Source organism: Macrobrachium nipponense, chromosome 30 (genome assembly GCF_015104395.2).
Source record: "Macrobrachium nipponense isolate FS-2020 chromosome 30, ASM1510439v2, whole genome shotgun sequence".
In the NCBI taxonomy this organism is placed as follows: Eukaryota; Metazoa; Arthropoda; class Malacostraca; order Decapoda; family Palaemonidae; genus Macrobrachium; species Macrobrachium nipponense.
In genome coordinates, this window is record NC_087218.1 from 2219539 (window position 1) to 2237038 (window position 17500).

The 17500-nt window shown below is 40.1% G+C and overlaps 1 protein-coding gene across 3 annotated transcripts in view; it reads left to right on the forward strand.

Moving 5' to 3' along the window:
* The window catches only part of LOC135202224 (probable JmjC domain-containing histone demethylation protein 2C), a 651505-nt gene that overhangs the window by 455696 nt on the left and 178309 nt on the right, over positions 1–17500 (forward strand). For all 3 annotated transcript variants that reach the window (XM_064231488.1, XM_064231490.1, XM_064231489.1), the window contains one exon: positions 16735–17500. This exon is cut by the window's right edge and continues 1419 nt beyond it. In XM_064231488.1, coding sequence (XP_064087558.1) covers positions 16735–17500 — 766 coding nt within the window. The remainder of the gene's footprint in view (positions 1–16734) is intronic.

Consider the following 17500-nt stretch of genomic DNA (forward strand, 5'->3'; position numbering starts at 1 on the left):
TCGTTTTCTTTACCCTGATAAATGGGGCTTCGAAAAATTTAACTTTTGCTACTATTCTGGTTTTGTGTTGCGTACACAGCATTTTTCTCATCATTGCCGAAAAAAAAATAAATGTAAGTGCCCTTATGTGCCACTTCGCATAAACGTTGTTGCAACGGAAAGTATTCGCGTAACTGTTCAACTATTCACTTAGACTACTTATGCCCTTTTTTTATGTTGCTTTATCTATTTGTTGCCTGGACCAGGTAACGGTCGTAGAGGTTTTATTGTGAGGAGGCCGCATTTCTGTTATTCCCTCATGGGAAAGAAATAAATTTTACCTGTAGATTGGCCCCTCCCCTCCTTGGATACGGATTTACCTCGCTGAGGGTCTCTCTCTCTCTCTCTCTCTCTCTCTCTCTCTCTCTCTCTCTCTCTCTCTCTCTGAGAAAAGAAACTGAGAAATATGGTTATGTTCAAGACTATAGAACTCAAGAATGACTGCTTCATAGAGAGAGAGAGAGAGAGAGAGAGAGAGAGAGAGAGAGAGACTATGATTCATCAGTGACTTTGTCGGTCATAGATTTAAAACACTTTCCGGAGTCTTGTGTGTTGACTTGAGGCCGGTCTCGCTACACCGGACCAAGGGTCGATTAATGGTGACGAGGCATTTGAGCGTTGCATCTTGCTTATCATTTTCACTTGCCTAACCTTCGTGTGACTCTGGTCACCCGCCGTTTCGGCTCTCTCTCTCTCTCTCCTTTTTTTTTTTTTTTTTTTTTTTTTTTTTTAAGCTGATAGGAGGGTGAAAAAAGAGTGAGGGCAGTTGGCTAGTGACAGAACGAATGGCTTGAAATGTTTTTTTTTTTTTTTCAATTTATGAATATAAGAATATCATGAGACATCTTGAGATAGCGAGACGTAATGAACAGTAAGAGACACAAGCAAAGGTATCGTATTTGATATTTGACGAGAGAGAGAGAGAGAGAGAGAGCGAGAGAGAGAAGAGAGAGAGAGCGAGAGAGAGAGAGAGAGAGAGAGAGGTATCGTTAATTTGAAATTTAAATATGTTTTTACAGTATACTTTTCAGACGGGTGATTTTTTAGGGCTGAAAAGGTCTTATAGAATAATAGTTATCATTATAATTATTACTCATAATCCTTATTCAACCATCAAAGACTGCCATCATTAACTTGCTTAGACAAGCTGTCACCTACTGAACTGGCGAGCTAAAGTTACTCAGGTGAATGAACGCAAAATCTTATAGTACTTCCCTGATATTTTCGATTTATCAACATCCACGACTTTGCTCCACAGAGTTACCAAGGTCCTTTAAATATCAGAATATATTTAAAGGACCTTGAGTGTTACAATAGAGGGAACGAAGGACCACAAGTAGTACTTGGCACCGCAACAGAATGTGGATGACGTCACACTAGAAAGGTTATAAACAGCAGCTGCCGGATTCTTCTGGCGGAATGCGTTCTGTCAGTTCGATCATCTTTGGTACACAAATGACAAAAGTTCAAGTGAGTACAAGCAGAACAGGAGGTTTCGATCTTGAAGAGGACCTTAGTGAAGGTCGAAAGCTCCTGTTCTTTATTTCCTCACTTGAATTTCGTTGTGTAAAGCGGCTTCTTTTTAACCGTACACAAATGATTTGTAGAGCCTTTTATTCATAATAGTCACGTTACCTGAGGGACAGCTTCTTCCAACTCGGCACTGCGCAGATTTTGCGTTTGTGTGTCATGAGTCCGTATGTGATAGTGTAGAAACCGCGACGGGCATGGTTTGGTGCATTTCGAAAGCGTTTGGGATCGAACTAACAAGTTCCACCCTGACGTTATCTGAGGCACTAGAAAATAAGGGGATTCTTTGCACCCCTCTGTGGAGTGACTGGGTTTGAAGTGTGAGCCTATGTATTGGAATAAGTTTTATGTTTTAGACCTAATACTTGTTGATTAGTGCAGTTTCACGGGAAATAGGTAGAAGTTGGAAAGTTGAAGAGTAGTCGACGAAGTGTAGAGAACAAGAGTAATAATCGAGAGGTATTGCCGTAAGGTTTGTGAAAGTAAAAAATGTGGGAATGATGTATCACGAAAGATAAAAGAACTGGAGGAGAGAGAGAGAGGTAACGGGAACGCTAAATAGTTGTCTGCAAGTAATTTTAAAGTGAATAAATTTTCACTGCTTTTTCAACCTAATCTTACACGTCACACGAGAGGTCTAGACTCGGGGCTTCACTGAAGTTCTGGTCAAGTGAAGATCAAGTGTCGGTACTTGGCTTTCATCCAAAACGAGGAAGTTGACAAGAGTCTTCTGGTTAACGAAATAAAAAAGCAGCAAAAGATCGGCGTGACAAGGCTAGACTCTGACGGATTGTGAAGGGCGTGTTGGTATAACCGTTGAAACGTAAATGAGCATCGCACGAACTTCTTGATTCCATATCGTAATTACGGGCTGCTGCCCTAGGAGGAAGAGCCCGTGCCGGCAGCTGCTGCTAGCTTACCTGATCTCACAACAAAAAAATCCTATATAATTGATTCTGTCTTATATGCACAATGACGCTATCTCCCGTAGGGGGTTAGTGCCGTCAGTGGACCTCATGCGGTGCACTGTAGGCATTACTCAAGGTTCTTTGCAGCGTTCCTTCGGCCCCTAGCTGCAACCACTTTCGTTCCTTTTACTATACACCTTTCATATTCTCTTTCTTCGTCTTACTCTCCACCCTAACCTAACAATTGATTCATAGTGCAACTTCTCTGAGGTTTTCCTCCTGTTACACCTTTCAAACGTTTTACTGTCAATTTCCATTTCAGCGCTGAATGACCTCATAGGTCCCAGTGCTTGGCCTTTGGCCTAAATTCTAATGTTCAACTCAACAATGACGCTATCTGGATTCAAAGAAGTTTTTTTTTTTTTTTAATGCGCTGTTCACTAAAAACAGACAACACTGGTATGTTGAAGATGGGCATTTTATGATCATAAGATTCTCGCTAAATAATTTTCCCAATAGGCGAACCATAAGTTGCCATCGGCTCGCCAAAATAAAACTTAATAAAATGTGCGCGGTCATTATGTTAAGAAAAAGGCGAATTCCAAATGTTAAAGATAAAAAAAATCACACCGGTCGTATTTGTGTGTGAGTAGGAAAGGTTTCTATCTCTTTTATTTTAGGAGACGACCCTTAAGGACTGGTTGAGAACTTTTATATCATCGACTTGGCGCCGGGCTGCTGGCGGTGCTGTCAGGGGTGAATGGCGAAACCGGTCTTGGGGAGTCTTCCAGTTTTTGAAGTTCCGTAGTTGTTGATGCTACTTTTTTCGTTCTTACTTTTTTTTTCCTTTCTCTCTCTCTCTCTCTCTCTCTCTCTCTTGGTTTTTCCTCGCGTCGTGTGGTAGTAATAAACATATGGATGTTCTTTTGTTGTATTGTATTTCATGTTTTCTCTCAAGAGAATCAGAAGCTCCCTCTCATAATCTTACTCTTGTGCTTTATTTTTTACCTTTTCTGAGATTTCAACTTTTTTCCCCCTTTATGATACCAGGCGGTGTGCTTCACCAATTTATTGCGCAATGAATTCACTGGCGAGATATACTTTTTTCTCTCTCTCTTAGACGAGTTTGAAATCTAGGTAAGTGTTAAGGAGTTTTGAAAGCTTACTTTATCATGAGTGCATTCAATGTCTTTAGAATGTGTTCATGTGAAGCTTATTAATGGTCATGATTCGTTCTCTTGTCATGTAGCCGTATATGAAATAAACTTCCTGAAGGTCTCAAGATGAACCCACCTACTCTTCCGTGTAATTCCAGACACTGGCTGATCCGTGTTTCATGGAACGTTTAATTTTCCAGACATTTCTTCTGTCAAAAATCAGTTACATGCACGAAATTGGAAAAGCTGAGACGCCTGTCTGCTGCCAAGAAATCTCCATCCTTCACGCCTTCTCATTCCATTGTTACTATAATGACTACAATGACACACCCTTCCAGTGTTGATCGTTTTCCAAGGCTTTCATATTCAGGGACTCTTGGTGGTAAAGCTCGACATTATTTTGGAATAGCCGCTGGAGATTATAGTGGAAAGAGAAGGGTTGCGTATCCGAGGATAATGAAGGCTTCTATGGTGATGGTGTTGAGGTGAAACGATGAAAGGTTTATCCCCAGGAGAGGAAGTGGATTTGAAGGTGCACTCTGGATTGTGTTCTCGCGTGTGGCTGTTTGTGCCGACGCATTGGTGTCAGTCCACGAGGGTTCGGTTTTTAGTCGGTAATTCTATGTTTCTTGACTTTGCAGCCATGAACACTATCGGAAGTGACTGTTTTCTTACCCACCGTCTTTTATTAATTGCCTTCTTCAAGCCTACGTTAGATAGCGAAACTGGATTGCTATAGGAGATTCACATCAACCGTGCTTCTGATGTCTAGGCCTGTCCGTTACGACGCTCCTGATTGGCTGTTGATAAGCCAATCAAGGCTGGAAACTCAGTCTCTCTCCAAGTTCACATAGGCAGGATGTATGTTCCAACTCTACTGAGGGATGCTTTTGAAAGACTTATCCCTCAGGAGGGGTGGAACATCCTGCCTATGTGAACTCTCGAGAGAGACAGAGTTTCCAGCCCTGTGATTGGCTTTTCAACAGCCAATCAGGATAGTCGTAAGGGACTGGCCTAGACATTAGATGAACGGTTGATGTTAATGTACTAAAGTTCAGTTTGCCTTCACCGAAGAAATGACCACACGCGCAAGCGTAGTTCGCCCTTATAACCATCTTTTCAATTGCATTTAAAAAATTAACAAAAGCGCCATGTTATCAGAGGGTATGCGAAGCAAATTCATTGATGTCTCTTACTATTGTTAGTATTGCCATTTGTAGAGATGCTTTTTTTTCTTTTTATCTTTAATGTAAAATATCCAATGTACATAATACATTATTTTATTACATAATATGTTGAACAATATTCAGTTTTTTTTTCATATACAGCACTTATTAGCTTAAATAACTTTTTAAAAATAATTATACAAATATTCAGCGTACTATAATTTCATCATATTTTATAACAGTGGCTGTAGATCTAAATTGCCGCGACATGGAAAATCATGCCAGTTCTCTTTCTGCACGAAGTTGCATATCGCTCCAAGTAGTTCTATTTAGCCGTGATTTGTAAGATTTATGAAGGCCGTTTTGATGATGATTTTCCAACACTAAATGAAAATGGTTCTGCATATTTACAGGTGTTATGAATCATCATTACATGCTGAAAATGGCCCTTAACAATTTCCGATGGAAGGCGCCATAGCGCTGAGTTCCTGATGAAGGGACTATCAGCTAATCAGTTGTGCAACTGCTAGCGACCGTTTGTTATACTTTAAACAATATGATCTTGTTTTGATCGGTGTTCGGAGGTTATGTTTTCGCCCTGACATTGCTTGCAGTACTTACTATAATATATCCTTTCAGGTCAAAATACTGAGATTATCGAAGTGGGAGACGGTTTCCATCTCATTTTCAAAATGCTTGCAATTTTCATGAGACCGGAAAGTAAGGCTCTTGTGTTAGTGAAAGGAATCTACGTTAACCCTTTTGTGTTGTGTTTCGCTAATTTTAATGTTCATCTTTTGTAAATATTATATATATATTGTTTTGAAATTACTGGGAAACAGGGACTCGTACTTTTGAAACGCGAGAATGGTCTCCGGATAGGAATACTATATAAATAAAGAATATGCAGTATAGATTGCTATATAATTAGATCTTATCACGATGACGCAGAGAACCGGAACTGTGGAACGCCAGACGTGATCGGAAGTAGTTTAGGTAATGGAGTATTTGAACCTATTTCGTCGACCCGATCTGTTGAAAGGAAGTTGGTAAGCCCGGCCAAATAATGGGTCCTCGAGTTGGTCGACTAAGTACCGGGACCACCGGTACTCTTTACTTTGGGTACATATTTCACTACATCGGTTAGCAGAGGCACAATAGATCTAAAAGTCTTGCCTGAAGGGTTCCAGCTCGCTGGGGAGTATGACCAATCGGAGCTCAGTTGCTAAACGGCTGTTGAACTGAAGTAAGGCGGATACCTTGATTCTTCAACATTGGAATTCTCTCTCTCTCTCTCTCTCTCTCTCTCTCTCTCTCTCTCTCTCTGTGTGTGTGTGTGTGTGTGTGTGTGTGTGTGTGTGTTCTTGTTGAGCACACTGCCCTTATACAACCTTTCCCGTTCTTGATCGATACTAAATATTAATGTATATTCTCATTTAACCAATTCGAAGTCGATGCGAATCATTTATTTTCAGTATTTTTACAAATAGGAATATGAAGTTATTTTTGCATCTCCTTGTATTATTAAAAAAATTAATTATTTCTAGAACTTTCAAAAGCTACAAAATCTTCAAGTGTCAGGATTAGATCGTGCGCAAATTCGTTTTTCAGTATTTGTATGTCTCGTTTTCGTAATGGTGTTGAACGAAAATCAGTTGAATGTGTTATCCAGAATCAATGCTTTGTACTCTTAATCCAGAATCAATTCCATATATTGGTTGTTCTTAACCGATAGTGGTTGATGTTAGCTTGATACAACACACGGTGAATTTTCTAACTTTTTAAGCTCTATAGTAAATTATTCATGTTTGCTCCCAAGATTTATTCGAGATGTTAAAGTACTTTTGAATGTTCTGGTTCGTTCAAATATGACCTATTATAAAGCACTATCTCGCTGAGTGCAGAAGATGATCATGTAGACCAACTGAAAGTGAATGTGATCTGTTCATGGTGGGGAAATTGTTGTTGCGGTGCAGTACCTGGTATGAGTTTGAAGAATGTCTCTCCTGCTAACAAGAGAGAGAGAGAGAGAGTCTTTCTCTCGACCTTTCTCCATCCTTTTTCCCGTAGGGGGATAGTGCCGTCAGTGCACCTCATGTGGTGCACTGTTGGCATTAAATTCCATAGTCTATATATATCTTTTCATGTTATGCCGTAGTATTCAAGGCTAAAGAAACTTAATGTAAATTTTGAATCAATTCATCATGAAGTCTAAGCCTTAGCCATCTTATGGCAGAGTCCTACAAAACCAATTTTCATTTGTTGAAAACGAAGTCTTTATTCGGTTCGATAAAGCCTTTCGTACAATTTGGCATCTTTTAGATTTGCTATTTCCTCTGATAATGTTTTAAATGACGGCAGTCTTGTGGATCATATGGAACTCTATTTTTGGATCTCTCCTAGATGTGGTTCCTTAATTTTTAAGTATTAAGTCGCTTATTCCCTACGTCATTGACCATTGCTGTCTGACGCCATTTTTCCATCACCACCCGAATCAGTCGTAAACAAAGATACTGCCGCACTTTATAAACTGGAAACTTTAGCAGAGTCCAAGTAATAACGGGTGCCTTGCATGAAAAATGTTGTGGGACTTTTCGTTCTTTGACAGGAATAGAAACAGAAATGCCAATGGAAGCAGATTTTCCAACGTTAGCAGAAATGCCAATTACAGTGACACAATCTTCACCCAGGCGAGAATTGGAAAACTCTTCTTCATTCGTAACCTTAGCATGTCAGATTCGTTGTTAAAAGTCGCTCGCCGTGAGAGCATCGAATGTTTTGAATTGACTCTAGGAATGGAAGGCACAATTCGAGGAAGACCCGAGAACAGAAAATGAGAAGCATCTCGGCTTTTTGAGAGTCCCCGTTGATGCACCTGCAATTGATTGGTATGACCTTGATGGCGATGGTGTTGAGGTACCGTGGAAATCATGGTGGCGTGATGACATTTATATGCAAATGAGCCGCTCTTTAGATGTCTCTGGAGTTTATGGTCTTTTAGATTCTTTTAACTGTGTGGCTGTCATTTACGAAAGGAGGATTTCCATCCCACTATGCACTCTGGACAACAGTTTCATTGTTTTCGAGAATATGTGAACAATTCACTTGGGAAGCACAAAGAAGAGGTGTTGGTTATACGTAGGTGGGGAAATATTTCAAGGCTGTAAAGGAAATTTACTTGTGAAGAAAAACGTTGAGGGATGTTGTGTGATTTCACTTGGAATGAAAAACGTTGGGGTTGTATGATTAATTAAAACGTTAGAGGGTTCTTGTATGATTTCACTTGTAATGAAAAAAGTTGAGGGTTGTATTATTTCAATTGTAATGAAAACGTTGAGGGTTGTATGATTTCAAAGTCACCAAAATGAACCTGAAAATCTTTGAATAAGTTACAATGAGGTTACAAAAATGAGGTTGTTACTGTTGACAGCTGAAACGTCTAAACGTGGTGGAAGAAGCGGGTTGAGAGAGAGAGAGAGAGAGAGAGAGAGAGAGAGAGAGAGAGAGAGATTGTCACTTCACACGTCCGGGAGGCGCGGTGTGTGATATGCATTGACGACAGAAGAACTAGAAGTTTTGACTTGCACGAAAGGAAGTGAATGTTACAATGGCGTATCTCCCTCCATCCGGCGCCCTTGAAGTAACACGTCGTGCCCCCCCCCCCCCCCCCCCACACACTCCCTCGGCCCGGCTCTGCATATCCCCCTCCCTATACTGCAACGCCCTTCTTAAACTCCTTCCCTCACACACACACACACACACACACACACACACACACCCTCTTTACCCTCAGGAAATTGCTGCAGTTTTTGTTATTTTCTGGTTCTGCGTTTGTTGGCAGAGTTCGTTGACCGTTTAGTATCTCCTTTTCGTTCGGTTTAAAACGAAAAGGGACTCGATTCGACGGGAAAAGTAAACAAATAAAAGGAATTCCTCAAAAGACGCTGCTTAAGTTTGCTCCAAGAGGCATCTAGCTATCGTCGGTCATTGACTTCTTTTGCTGTGATCGCTGCCTATCTTTTTGCGCTGTTGCTGCATCATGCGATAATTTTGTTTATTATAGTATTATTAATAGTTATTCTCTCTCTCTCTCTCTCTCTCTCGTTACCGGCATTTTGAGTTTCGAAACAGTAAAGTTTTTTGTTTATCAGGATCTCTGAAATGTAATTTTGAGCTGAGAGAGAGAGAGAAGAGAGAGAGAGAGAGAGAGAGAGAGAGAGAGAGAGATTACGTCCATTGCCTTGTCTGCCTGCCTTGTAATGACTTTTCATCTATTAAACATTTTCCATTTTGTCCCTCCACTACATATTCCCCTTTTGGTACTTCAGCATTTTTCAATCCCTTGAACGTTACTGTGTGTGTGTGTGTGTGTTTGTTCGCATTCTTGATGCGTTTCCAATTTATTATTGTCTCCCTGTGTGTGTGTGTTGTCGTCCCCTCTCTTTCTCTCTCTTTCTCTCTCTCCTTTACCTTTCCTATTCCGCGGGTTTTCCTCTAATCCACTCGGTAATCCTTTTCCCCTTTCCATTTCGTTGCCTTCCTCCCTCTCGCCAAGACTCGGCATTCTCGAGTGGTGTTCTATGAATCAATATGTAACAGACAACTTCCACGTTAAAGAGGAGCTGGTGGAATACTCGCTAAGCTGTAGCAGCGAGCTTTTGCACAAGTGACCAGAAGTGGAAGAACACCCTAACACTCTCTCTCTCTCTCTCTCTCTCTCTCTCTCTCTCTCTCTCTCTCTCACGATGGAAATGGTTTTATTACAGAAAAGTTAGTCTTCCTGTTGTGAAGGGATTTTCTTTTCTTTTTTTAACAAGGGACAGCAGTGGAACTGCGAGTATTCTCTCTCTCTCTCTCTCTCTCTCTCTCTCTCTCTCTCTCTCTCTCTCTCTCTCTCGTCTTCATATTTCATTGAAATGTCGGGTGTTTTTGGATGTTTTCCAGCGGTGACGATCAACTAGGTAGATTGTTTTAATTGAATTCGTAGTGTAATCAGTCGGATTTTTATAGATGGACGATTCAGCATAAGAGAAAGCTTTTCCAGTATGTTGGTTGAAATAGATTTTGTCGTTCTTTGGGTCGTTGGGAAATATATCGTGCACTCAGGACATGGGAAATATAGCGTGCACTCAGGACATGGGAAATATAGCGTGCACTCAGGACATGGGAAATATAGCGTGCACTCAGGACATGGGAAATATATCGTGCACTCAGGACATGGGAAATATATCGTGCACTCAGGACATGGGAAATATATCGTGCACTCAGGACATGGGAAATCATTTTTTATTATTATTAAAAGACGTCTTTAAAGATAAACTTGAGAGAATAAAAGAAATTGTTACAAAATGGGGTTTTAGTTAACTTATTCCATGTTAGTGGTTTTTTTAGTTCTTTCATTATTTCTTCTTTTTTTTCATTAAAAGACGTCTTTAAAGATAAACTCGAGGGAATAAAAGGAAGGGTTACAAAACATGTTTTTAGTTAACATATTCCATGTTAGTTGTTTTATAGTTCTTTAATTATGTTTCAATTTATGCTAAATATTCTTGGTATTTAAAACGGAACAGAGTTTGAAACTCGTACGATGCAGATATGTCGATTATAGAATGCTGTAATAAAAACACTCACTCTCTCTCTCTCTCTCTCTCTCTCTCTCTCTCTCTCTCTCTCTCTCTCATATGTATGTGTATACACACATATATATATATATATATATATATATATATATATATATATATATATATATATATATATATAATGGTTATGGTTTGGTGCTGGTTGAGAGTAGTTTTGTCAAAGCTTTGAAGAGTAGCGAGGATATCAAAAGCTAGCAAACAGTCAGTTCGGGTGGTCCCGTCGAGAGAATTTGGTCATCGAAGAGCAATTTGGTTGCAAGAGGCCGCCGATGTTTGTATCCCGTATGTAGCACCATAGCAACCAATATGGCGAGAGAGCTGCAGACGGAAGCTGATCCTGCGACGGTCGATTAGAAGTTGTTTGTTCTAAAACAAAAGAAATGGTAGATTATTATTATTATTATTATTATTATTATTATTATTATTATTATTATTTCCGTGAGAGTTGACAAGTAGAGCAAAAAAAGGGGCGAGAGTCTTCCAAGGCCGAAGAAATTCTTCAAAAAGTTTTTAGAAACTTTCCAAGTTAATCAAAGTTGTCGAAGGAGAGAGAGAGAGAGAGAGAGAGAGAGAGAGAGAGAGAGAGAGAGAGAGAGAGAGAGAGAGAGAGAGAGAGAGAGAGAGTTTACGGGATGTTTATATAATATCTTTATCGGAAAGCCTTCCATCCATCCATCCTTCCTTTCTGTATTCATTAGTATAACTGTGATGGATAGATAGAAGCGATGGGAAGACACTCTCGCTTTATCTTTCGCAGCCATCTTATTCAATTTCCTTATTGGAAAGGTGTGCAAACAACGTTCTCTTCTCTTCTCGCATAGTTCTTGCATAGTTGGGTAGAAAGTTTCTGTCGTTATTTATGTCTTTTATGAAAGAGTCGCCTGGAAAATCAATTTGATAGCAGAAGTTGACTCGTTGTTTTTTTTTTCTTTTTCTTTTTTCACCGATGCATAAACAGCTCGCCGTGTTCAGTTTATTAAGCTTGTATTGTAAGCCCTGGGGAGAATATTCATGCCTCTCAAGTTTTGAATGTATAAAGAGAAGCCCGCAGATTATTTGTAAATAAAATTCCTAAGCATGTTTCCGTGATTTTGTTGCTGTTTGAATCAAGTCTAGCATAACATGGCCGAGTCGGTAAGGATGTCACTGAAGTCCTGATTTCTCCTCAGTGCGCTGGTTCGAATCCACGAGAGGACGAAATTATTATCAAATAAAAAAATTCCCCTTCGGTTAACATATTATGAATATATATGAATTCCAAGGTGAGGGAATTGGATATTGAAGGACATTTGTAGCTTAATGCATGTACTATATGAATCACGATGATGTGATGTATGTATATATTATATATATATATATATATATATATATATATATATATATATATATATATATATATATATATATAAATTTTGACTCGGTCAACATGTACCTACTAGTTGGATGCAAGACAGTTTTCTTGACGGTAGTGCTTGTAAACATCGCCATCCTTGCTTACACGGTGCGCTCGACCACCTGACCGAAATGGAAGCTACACGTGAAAAGATTTTCCTTCTCAAAGAGCTATTATATTCGTCTGGGGCGCTAAGTAAAGGAAAAGCAAGATGAAGAAGAACTCACGGAACTAACAAGGAAATTCGTCGGCGTCTCCGTAGAATTTCATTCGTCATCTAAACGTCCTCTCTCCCTCTCAGGCTTCTGTTCCCACGAAACTGCGAATTATACACCCGCAAACATTTCCATTCCAGTCCCCCTTGGTTTTGTATGTTGCGTCCACGGGCGTCTACTACCGTAGTTTATAAGAGTTGCCAGCAGGAAAAAGGACCACGGGGACATTGTTAATATACAAAAAGAGCGTTTGTACTAAATCCCGTGAGTGCAGAGCCGCTTCTCTGACTTGTATCATATCTAGATGTGAAATCAGAACCTTCTCTTGTATATTCTGTTCTCTATTTTACGATAAAATAATGGGCCATTATGAGATACGTCTCATGCTTCAAGAAACCTTGTAAATTGATCTTAGTATGCGTCTTCAGAATTCTTCCTTGCTCATGGGATTCCCTAATGGAAGGGCGTAGATTGCATCGTATAACCTCATCTTCAACCCTTCTAATCTCTCCTGTTTTAATAAAGGGACTCATTTTCTTTTATGGATAATTATTCCGATCCAAGCCTGGACTTTTTGTCTGCCAATAAGAGCCGAATAACTGCACAGTCTCCCAGTCATTTGAACCATTCTGGCAATGGTGGCCATGACAGCGTTTGCATATCCTCAAAACCAATATTACGGACAAGAGTTCGAGGAAGAGCATTTGTAACAAAGACACTAATTTATTCAACATTGCATATAGAGGAGTATATATAATAAGGGCATCAACGAGTGTGATTGAACTTGATTCAAGATTTTGTACGGTAGGCAAAAAGCCCCACAGAGTCAAGGTTCTACTATGGCACTGTTACAAGAATCCATACGTGTCCTTCGTACTCACGCAGATCAGATGAATCTCACTCCAAAACGAACCAACGCCATTGCTTACAATCAAGGAGCCACTGAAGGGTGAGAGATGTGTATTTCTGGTGATAAAAGTTCACTCTCGACGTGGTTCGGAAGTCATGTAAAGCCGTTGGTACCGTTGCTGAATAGCCACTGGTTCCATGCAACGTAAAAACACCATACAAACAAACAAACAATCAAGGAGGTACCAGCAGTGGGATGGGCTGGAATTTCTGGAGGCCGTCCGCGTGCCACCAGAATGTACTAGCCTGATTATTATGGGCTCCTGGTCTCTAATATGGCTAACAGCTGATTAATGTTGCCCACCGGTTAGAGTGGATAAGAGCAACAAAAGTTGCATCATCTGCATTGTATAAAATCATAGTTTAAGGAACCAGCTTGCTCGTTATATATAATGGTTAAGAAACAACAAAGGTTCAGGAAGGCAAATCTGTAACCAAAAGAATTGTGAGGTAGATTGTGAACCTGTCCTTCAGCGCCACCGGGAATTTTCTTATGGTTTAGCAAATCAAAGGAAGTAGTAAAATAAATTTGAACAGTTCAGAACTCGTGCTTGCCTTACCCGTAAATATTTAGACACGAAAGAGTACATGTTTCCTATCTGAAACCTTACTAGCGGTCAAAAAAAATAGTTGAGGAATCTTCGTCGTACAATCTCTATATGCCATAGCTATAGTGTTAGAGCATCTAAAGATAGATGATGTCATTTTAATCGTTCAGAGATGAGGCAGAATGATTTCATGCAGTTTTTTTATATTTTAATTCTTTCTGTGAACCTGAAAATGGATATGTAGTGCTTCAAGCGGACATGTGACATGAATCGTCAAGCCAAACATGATCATTTACCCTAATTTTGATATATATATATAATATATATATATATATATATATATATATATATATATATATATATATATATATATATATAGGTGTATTCCAAGTTCGCTCGAGAAATGAGCTTTCGCAAGTGTTCCCTTGTGTTTCTAAAATATACTAACACATTCGTGTCAATCATTGTGAATTAGAGGCCATGAACAGAAGTGCCGTTAACCTTACAGACATTATTGGCACAGCAATGGAAGAAGCATTACCAAGAACACGAATAAGCTGTTTATCTGGTGGAGGAAAAAAATGAATAAATAAAAAGCAGAGCGTCAGGGCAGACCTGCCATGCTAATGATAACACCTGAGTCAAGCCAATCCCTTTGCTCAGCTCCAGTCACCGCTAAGAATAGTAAAAGGTACCTTAGCATCAAGAGATTAATTCTAGCACGTGTTCTCTAATATAATAAACGAATGAGTTATTGTATTATTATAGAGGTTGGAGTGAACTCCAAATACCCGCGTGTCCTAGACATACTTCCAGAAGCGAGTATTATAGAAAGAAAAATGAGATCATACTGAGAGGCATCACACTTGAAGGTCACGAGAGAGTGGTATGAGGGCCTGAGACATTTTCGTAGATTATATAATTTTTTTTTCTTCTTTTACTGTTAAATTAACTTGGGAGAAAATAGGCAAAGCATAAATTCAAGCGTTGCAAAAATGATAAAAGTATGTAAGTTAAGATGGACCAGTCAGTATATATCCCAGAAAAAAAACAACAACAACCACTAAACACTCAAACCACTTCAGGCATGTGGGCAACACCCTTGCATTCTCTTCCCGGGTCTCCCCACCATGACATTGCCCAACACCACGTCGATCTTATGTGAATACGACTATTGATTTTCTCCACGACCACGTTTTCCAGGTTCCAAAATGTTTGGGAGGTTTCTCTGCGTTTCGGGTTCCACTCGCTACCCTCCCTCGCTCCCTCCCTCCCTCCCTCAGTTCTCACTCCTCCCTTTTATCCTCTCTCCTCCTTCCTCTCCCAAAGGCCTTCAGTACTCAGTGTATTAGAACTGTAAATACTCTCTCTCTCTCTCTCTCTCATATGGATGATGGAAGCCAATTAATTATTCCAGGTAGTGAGAGAGGGGATGTGTAATTCTGCGTGTTAGCATTCCTGGATGATGATTGTTTGAGGTGATAGCGAGTGATGTGATGCTCGGGATGGATGGTGGCGGGAGAGGAGGGGAGGAGATGTGATGCTGAAACCTCCCATCATCATCATCCCATCCCCTTCCTTCCTTGCGTCAGAGCGTTAATGACTTTGAGAAAAATCCGAGGAATGTTCTCTCTTCTTTCCGGACGATCTCCCTTCTCTTCTCTTCTCTCCTTCTCTCCTCCTCCTCTTCACGGCCCTGTTGTTTGTTGTTAGGCGAGTTTTGCATGCCATTGTTTTTTCCCTGCCATATTTACCGGTAGCCTTTGTCAGGGAACTGGCGGAGATAAAGGGGAAGAGCAGAAGTAAAAGAACTTTTTTTTTTTTTTTTTTTTTTTTTTTTTTTAGTCTCGAAAGATAATACTTTTCCGCATTTAGAAGTTATCGGGTATTGAGGTTTGAAAACGTACTTGAGATTCGTGGTCAATCCCTCATGAAATTGTCTCAACAGGAATAGATCTCATTGCTCAGGATTACTGTATTCTCAATAGGAATAGATCTCGTTGCTCAGAATTACTGTATTCTCAACAGGAATAGATCTCATTGCTCAGGATTACAGTATTCTCAACAAGAATAGATCTCATGCTAAGGATTACAGTATTCTCAACAGGAATTCATTTTTTTCAACAGGAATAGATCTCATTGCTCAAGATTACAGTATTCTCAACAGGAATGCATTATTCTCAACAGGAATAGATCTCATTGCTCAGGATTACAGTATTCTCAACAGGAATTCATTACTCTCAACAGAAATAGATCTCATTTCTCAGAATTACAGTATTCTCAACAGGAATTCAATATATCTCAATATGAATAGATCTCATTGCTCAGGAGTACATTATTTTCAATAGGAATAGATGTCATTGCTCAGGATTACAGTATTCTCAACATGAATTCATTATTCTCAACAGGAATAGATCTCATTGCTCAGGATTACAGTATTCTCAACAGGAATAGATCTCATTGCTCAGGATTACATTATTCTTAACAGGAATAGATCTCATTGCTCAGGATTACATTATTCTCAACAGGAATAGATCTCATTGCTCAGGATTACAGTATTCTCAACAGGAATTCATTTTTTTTCAACAGGAATAGATCTCATTGCTCAGGATTACAGTATTCTCAACAGGAATGCATTATTTTCAACAGGAATAGATCTCATTGCTAAGAATTACATTATTCTCAACAGGAATAGATCTCATTGCTCAGGATTACAGTATTCTCAACAGGAATTCATTATTCTCAACAGGAATTGATCTCATTGCTCAGGATTACATCATTCTCAACAGGAATTCATGGTTCTCAATGGGAATAGATCTCATTGCTCAGGATTACATTATTCTCAACAGGAATAGATCTCATTGCTCAGGATTACAGTATTCTCAACAGGAATTCATTATTCTCAACAGGAATAGATCTCATTGCTCAGGATTACATTATTCTCAACAGGAATAGATCTCATTGCTCAGGATTACATTATTCTCAACGGGAATAGATCTCATTGCTCAGGATTACATTATTCTCAACGGGAATAGATCTCATTGCTCAGGATTACATTATTCTCAACAGGAATAGATCTCATTGCTAAGTATTACATTATCCTTAACAGGAATAAATATCATTGCTAAGAATTACATTATTTCTGTAAACTAACCATTATTATTGTTGCCATTAATCTCATCCTTTGATGTAATTCATTGTTGAGTAACTCATTTTTTTTTCTTTTCCAGGTGCGACATATCCGGAGAGACGGGGTCGTTCCAGCCCGCGGCCGCAAGAATTCCCTAACTCGGCCAAACAACCTTCCACCCACAGCCTCTCACACTCTCCCCCCTAACACCGCCCACCACTCACCATCGGTCATCACTCATAGTATCACGCCCACGACTGCAGCCCATTCCCTTCCTAATAACACCTCGTCTTTGTCGTCATCGAAATCATCGTCGTTTTCTTCGTCGTCCTCCTCGCCCTCGTCCTCCTCCAACTCCTCCTCACCCTCACCTTCGTCGTCGTCGTCGTCCTCACAGGAAGAGGAACCCTCCAAAGGACTGGAGAAGCCCCAGCATCTCTCTCAGTCCAAGACCTCTGGCGGCGACGATCTCCACCATCACTTGAAACCTCACAAAGAAGCCGCTACTTCATCCGCAGAAGAGAAGGAAAAAGAGGACAACTTCGAGAAGGAAGTCCTTCGCAAGGCATCGCCTATCCCCCGCCCTTCGAAGGATCAGCCGAGCAGTTCTTTGTCGTCGGCGAGCTCCTCTTCGTCCTCGGAAGAAACCAAAGACGAAAAGGACCCGCCTTGTCGACGCAAGGAGTCCTCGTCGACGTCCTCGTCGTCGTCATCGTCATCGTCACCCTTATTGCAGATAATCAAAGACGCCCCTTCGGGCCAAGTGAAGGGGAAGCCTCCTGAAGGCGAGGAAGAACGAACTCCGAATAAAAAAGTCAAGGACGAACATTTGTCGTCGTCCTCGTCCTCCTCCTCCTCGTCCTCCT